This window comes from Siniperca chuatsi, linkage group LG9 (assembly GCF_020085105.1).
Source record: "Siniperca chuatsi isolate FFG_IHB_CAS linkage group LG9, ASM2008510v1, whole genome shotgun sequence".
Taxonomy (NCBI): Eukaryota; Metazoa; Chordata; class Actinopteri; order Centrarchiformes; family Sinipercidae; genus Siniperca; species Siniperca chuatsi.
The window spans coordinates 11,064,473-11,070,998 of record NC_058050.1 but is presented as its reverse complement, the minus strand read 5'-3'; the positions used below and the strand labels follow the sequence as shown (position 1 = coordinate 11,070,998).

General features: G+C 39.7%; 1 protein-coding gene across 1 annotated transcript; it reads right to left on the bottom strand.

The window, feature by feature from the left end:
- Window positions 1–1,055: 1,055 nt before the first annotated feature.
- On the bottom strand, window positions 1,056–6,461 carry rabac1 (Rab acceptor 1 (prenylated)). The gene is made up of 6 exons (XM_044209138.1): window positions 6,305–6,461; window positions 4,924–5,059; window positions 3,265–3,477; window positions 2,942–3,039; window positions 2,339–2,440; window positions 1,056–2,065 (listed from the first exon to the last, which is right to left on the bottom strand). The coding sequence occupies exons 2-6, from the start codon at window positions 5,043–5,045 to the stop codon at window positions 1,977–1,979; spliced, it is 624 nt and encodes a 207-aa protein (XP_044065073.1). The 5' UTR covers window positions 5,046–5,059; window positions 6,305–6,461; the 3' UTR covers window positions 1,056–1,976.
- Window positions 6,462–6,526: the final 65 nt, after the last annotated feature.

The following is a 6,526-nucleotide window of genomic DNA, read 5'->3' as shown; positions in this document are numbered from 1 at the left end:
GGAACACTGTCCTACTATTTCCCTAAACTCATATTTCAAGACTATAAGAAATCAGAAACAGTACATCAGTGATGTGTTCAGGAAGGAAGAGCAACTTTGTGATTAATACAAGTTGTTACATTCCTGCAAATAAAAGCAAGGCAGTATATCTTTTGTCTTAAGGGAACAGACTGTAATTGTGCTACCTCTCTGTGCCACAAGGGTCATCTATTTTAAATGAACCTCTTACCTAGTACACAAATCAAATAAATTATACACAATATACAGCTCTATAATGTGAGTCATAAGGATTGGGTTTTCTGAGAGGCCACTTTGCCACATCCTGTGAAAATTTAGGACATGTCCCTTTGAGTGAGAGACACAAAAACTTTCTGGCACCGCTCGACTCCACTGTCCAGTGACAAATGCAGTGTCTTCCGCTCATACGTACACACACAAACACACATGCACACCCACTTTCTGTCACTCTCACTGACAAACACACTCATACTCTCTCCCTCTCTCTAATTTCCCCTGTGTCTCTGCAGTGAGCTCACTGCAGTGCGACTCTCCTCTCTCTCTCTCCCCCCTCGCCACCCTCCGTATAATAGAATATCGATCGCTCGCCTTTGCCGCAGTGTGTAAGTGAGTTTGTCTGTGGACGAGTGTGTCTGACTGGGGCCCTCCAAGGTCATTGCCATGGCAACCTGAGCATGGGGTCCTCTTGCTGTGCTGTCACAGAGCACAGGTCACAGGGGTCACATGAAAAGGGGGACAAGAGGGGGACGATAGGGGGGGCAAGAGGGGGTTGGTGAGTGCTGCAGTGTTTGGTGTACTAGAGATAAAGAAGAGGAGCCATGAGGGTTGGAACTGTCCTATTCCACCGTGTATTCAGGCCGGACCAGAATAATGAGAAAATATACAAACCAAGCCATTGCTAAGGGCCACTGAGTTCAGTACAACTCCTTTCATGGATGCACAAACAGGAGTCAACTGTAGTTGCATAGAAGAAACTACCTGAATTAAAAAAACAATGAACTGGACATCAAAAGCCTTAAGAAACCTGTGACAAGCTATCTTTGTGTCAGGGGTTTATTGCACTTCCAAAATGTAATTTAAATACAAACACACAGAGGCAACTTAGCATTGAAAAGTTAACAAAGGAATAATGAATTTCAAGAAAGACATATCAGGTTTATAGAATGACCTTCACATCTGAATGTTGTAAGTAGAACTGATAAATATGCATACAGACAGTCAGCAAAGTACCATATTATCCCCAGTACAAAACATCATTACTACAGAATGTATCAACCTTTTAAGATGTCTTCTCGTCAGCCTATCTATGTTAAGTACCATAAGCACTTTGCTTTATTGGAACATCGTCATTATAAGAGACATATTTTTAAAGCTTTAAATTGCACTTTGGAAAAGAAAAGAAAATATTTTTAGCAGTTCAGAATTGCAAACATTGCATTTACTGTAAACATTATCTTTCCATAAGAAATCGTCGATTTTGTCAGACACAGAAGCTATTTCTGAAGATATCTACAGCAGAGAGTATAGCACAGATAGTGCTAAGAGATTAATAAATTGAAAGATATGTCACTGTATAAGGGACATTGCAGGGAGGGAGAGGCTATTTGACACAAACCAGAGGCATCTAGGACATAACATATGTAGACCAAGGCATATATCCTGTATGACAATGTACTCATTAACAATTAGTAATTATTGTGCATATGGCAAGTCATGTGTATGAATGAGTTCCAAAAAGGCAATACAGTCTGTATGTAACAACAACTACTTCAAAAGGCAAGACAAGGTGCTTTCTTGGTACACTGGCATAGGTAAGATACAGGGAATATGGGATGTACACATAGATAAGGAACATATCTAAGAGCAGTTTTTCCTCAACCCCATGGGCTAACGTGATTACAGGGTCAAAGTGATGACTGATCCGTCAACCAGCACCTGCTGAGAGTTCAGCCTGTTCTTCACACAGACTCCATGAGGAGCTCTTCCATGTCAGATCCCTCCAGCTCCCGGAACGCAGCATGAGAGCCAATCACAAACAGTGTCGCTCCTGAGAGGAGACGTAAAGGGGAACGTGAAGGGAAAAATAATGAAGAAGAAGGTTTTTCTTAGACAGAGGGTGTCCATATGCATTAAAGTAATTTAGCTGACACTCTTACACAGAGACTTTCATTGAATGTAACAGTAGAATATGCTTTAATACATAAATAATATCACAAAAAACACATAAGAGTTAAAGCACCCAGATGAGGATTGCAACAAATATTTCTGCATGCCCAGAATAATAATTGATGGCAAGAACAACTAATGTGGTTTGGCTTACCCAGAACCCAAAAGACTGCAGCTCCAGCTCCGGCCAACCAGAACACAGGTAGAGAGACAGCTCCAGCCAGACTCATCTGGTGAGGGACAGTCAGCTCCCTGCCTGGTAGACAATAAAATTACAACACAAAAATATTGCCACTGATTAGAAATGTTTTTTGTGCTGCCTCTTGTAGATCTGGTTAAGTTGACTGGTAATAAATATAAAAAGCTCAAGGATATATTTTATTTTCTTATACTATACGCGGACATGCATTTAATCTATTCTTGAATAAATTAACTTGTTTCTTTACCTGTCAAAAATCACAGCGAGGTAACATGCAACCAATTTCATTTAAAGCAAATCAAATTTATTGTCACATACACAATCATACACAGTACAACGCATAGTGAAATTCGTTCTTCTTCGTCCCGTGTTAAGTAATGGGACCAACTCCAGTTCAAAGCAGGAGAATTAACCTAATATACATGTTTTGATGGTGGGGGAAACAGGAGCATATTACTTAGAATATGGTTCCGGTGTGCCTGGAGATTTTAAGAATTCCCTATATTTAGCAGGTACACAATTAATGGATTGCAAGGCATACCTGACAGCTTTACTCACCGAGGACAACAAGTTTGGACTCCAGTGACTTGAGGTGAATTATGTAGAAGGCACCAGCGAACACAGCCAAGGCAATCAGTAGCATTGGAGAGCTGATACTGAGAAGAAGAAACATCAACAGTCCAATCAATTTGGGGTAAATTACAGCAGCATTTTTGGATTTAGTTTAGTCTTAGTTTAAAGATTAAATTATTGTACATTTTAATCAAATCTCACGCAGATTGTTCTGCTTCTCCAAGAAATCCTGTGTTGCTGGGCAGCAGGAAGAGTAAACATTCCCACTGACAAAACAACACATATTATTTCCTGTTTGTTGGCCTTACATGCAGTAGAGGATGAGACCCAGGAAGATGAAGGTATAGTTGCTGTTGTAAATTTCCACGTTTTTCACCACCCTCTGACACATCTCTCCAAAGTTGCGGGGTTTTGAAAACTTGCGTTGGTCCACGAAGCTGGCCCAAGGTCGAATGGACACTCGACGCCTGTCGATCCACTCTTTAGCCATACTGGCTGAAAAGCCTTTGGGGAGCCAGAGCCTATGAAATAAGACAAAGACATTAAGAACTGAATACATAGAAAAGTATTAAGAAATTCAGAATTCAGAATCAGAATCAGAAATACTTTATTGATCCCCGAGGGGAAACTCTTTTGTTACAGCTGCTCACTATCACGTCAATGCACACAGAAATAGAAGTACTAAGCAAATCAAAATCTAATACACTATAATACAGGTAAAAGCTAAATTAAATACAAAGTGGATAGAAGTATCAAAGCTAAAATAAGTGTAAGTACCAAAGTGGATTTAGAGGTTGATAAGTATGTACGGTATAATAATACAATGTAATAATATAAGTAATAAGTAATAGTGCAATAAGTACTGTCAAGTTAAGTTAAGTCTAGCTTATTAAGATGATTATGAGACGGTGGATATTGCACAGCAGTAATAGAAGTATGAATAAATATCAATAAATAGGGAATTTTAAACTGAAAACAGTATATTTCACAGCAGTTTTAAACAGAGAATATTGCACAATTATTTCAAGTATTGCAGAGATGTTAATGGTCCAACGTCCAGTTTATCGACTTAAGGTCATATAGACTAACACTCAGAGGGAGGAGTTAAAGAGTTTGATGGCCACAGGCAGGAATGACTTCCTGTGGCGCTCTGTGGTGCTTTTTGGGGGAATGAGTCTTCCGCTGAAGGTACTCCTTTGTTTGACCAGCACGTCATGGCCAGCATCCTCCTCTCCAACACCACCGCCAGAGAGTCCAACTCCACCCCCACAATGTCACTGGCCTTACGGATCAGTTTGTTGAGCCTGTTAGTGTCCGCGACCCTCAACCTGCTGCCCCAGCATGCAACAGCATACAGGATAGCACTGGCCACCACAGACTCATAAAACATCCTCAGCATTGTCCGGCAGATGTTGAAGGACCTCAGCCTCCTCAGAAAATAGAGGCGGCTCTGGCCCTTCCTGTAGACAGCTTGAGTGTTCTTAGCCCTGTCCAGTTTATTGTTCATGTGTACTCCCAGGTACTTGTACTCCTCTACAATGTCCACACTGACCCCCTGGATGGAAACCAGGGTCACTGGTGCCTTGGTCCTTCGTAGATCCACAACCAGCTCCTTAGACTTCGTCGCATTGAGCTGCAGATGGTTCTGCTCACACCATGAGACAAAGTTCCCCACCACAGCCCTGTACTTAGTCTCATCAACACCGCAGATACATCCCACCACAGCAGAGTCATCAGAAAACTTCTAACCCTAACCTTGAAAACAAGCCAATAGAGACTATTTGCTCTGTTTATGTTAGCTATAATAAACAATAGTAGCAGATACTTCTATATATTTCCACAGGGTAGAAGGGAGGAAATTTGAGCAACACAGCATCACAAGCCCTCTTGATAATAGCATTATAATTACTATTGTGTAATGAATTTGGTGCACATCACACTAAAAATAAAAATATATAGGCCCTTACTTTGCCAAGATTCCAGCTCCACCTGTGCCAGTTGGATGAGCATCCTCAGCACTGAATAGATCTCCAGCCTTGCTGTCCATGTCTACAAGACAGTTCTCCCCCTTTGGAGCTCCAGATGGCATCTACAGACTGTCTACTGCAAGGCAATAGTAACAGCACAAACATAAAAATGAATACTATTTGAATATCATTTTCATTGCTAACACCATTTTCGTTTGGCTAGTCATTTTTTTTTGTCTACAGGGATAGGTAGGCATGTAGCAGATGCTTTTATCAGGCACCAACAAAGTACCAAGATAATTGTAGTGCTGACTAGTACTGGGTATCAACAAAGGCTTTTTATTCACAGCAAAATAAATTATTTTCTAAAGCACCATTTTGTTGGTATCAAACATTTCAAACAACCCCAGCGCTACTTCTGACACACCCGATAAATCAAGTCTTTATCAACAGATAATTCATCACTTCCAATTCAGATAAATAACTCAATTAAAGGTATTTAATAAATACAAAATATCAAACATTTGCTGGTTATAGCTTCACAAAGGTGAAGAGTTGATTTCTTTATTAATTCCATTCCATTATAAATTGTTTTTTTATTATTATTATTTTTGTTTAATTCTGGCAAAACTAAAAAAGCAATATAAAGACATTACTTTGAGATCCTGTAACTTGTGATGACTATTTGTTATTACTTTACATATTTCATAATAGACTAATTCATCCATCAATTTATTGAAATCTGTATTGATAAGAGTAATAGATTATGAATGATTATTAGGTGGAGTTGCAATTTTAAGTTTCTTGAAAAAGAGAGCGCCACAACATTTCACAAGAAAAGTAAAAATTGTACGCTAACTCAATAAGCAAGTGTTACTAGTTAGTGACTATTTTGCTCATAACAGTTAAATGTTCACAGTCACTACACTTCACAGTCATGCAGACTGAGAATACTAAAGAGACAAAGCTTAGCTACAGTGCAGTATTTGAGTAGTGGAACATTTTAGTCAACAAAGGGCTTGGTCGCTGCCACATCGCTAAACACACAGAATATTCAAGAAACTGCTGCCAGCAATCGCATACATCCATAAAGTATTCATGTATAAAGTAACTTAGATAGCGTTACTAAATTCTGTACATATGTACAGTTAAATAAAGATAATGTAACGTTAGAGCAAAGACAACTTTGCTGGCTGTCCTAAAGGTTGTCACAGCTAGCTTCTCTGCTAACGTTCATGTCCACCAACTGTAACAGGTCCAGGCAGATAGATACTTTTTAAAAGACTGTACACGCCGGCGGGTGGATGTTTCAAACAAACAGAAAGACGACCAGATCAGTTTGAACTGTCAAAACTGTAATCGTTTAACCAAATATACTCACAGCAGAACTTTGGTGGGACTGACTGAGACCTTTTGTTGCTCTCGTTTACGGATGTGATGTGGATGCTATTTAACTTCCTGCTGTTCAGGCGCAAAATACCGTCACCTAATGACAGCATCGGGGACTGCCCATCCTCTGCTGTTGCGGTGTTTAATGTCATGGTTTAATGTAAAAGGTGGCAACTAAAGGTGCTCCCAATCCTTTAATATTCTCTATGTTTTT

Coding starts and splice junctions, on each gene's coding strand:
- rabac1 (XM_044209138.1), bottom strand. CDS start 5,045: ATGCCATCTGGAGCTCCAAAGGGGGAGAACTGTCTTGTAGACATGGAC. Junction 3,040..3,264: donor GGTCTCATCCTCTACTGCAT/GTAAGGCCAACA, acceptor TCTTCTTCTCAG/TATCAGCTCTCCAATGCTAC. Junction 2,441..2,941: donor GTCCAAACTTGTTGTCCTCG/GTGAGTAAAGCT, acceptor ATTGTCTACCAG/GCAGGGAGCTGACTGTCCCT.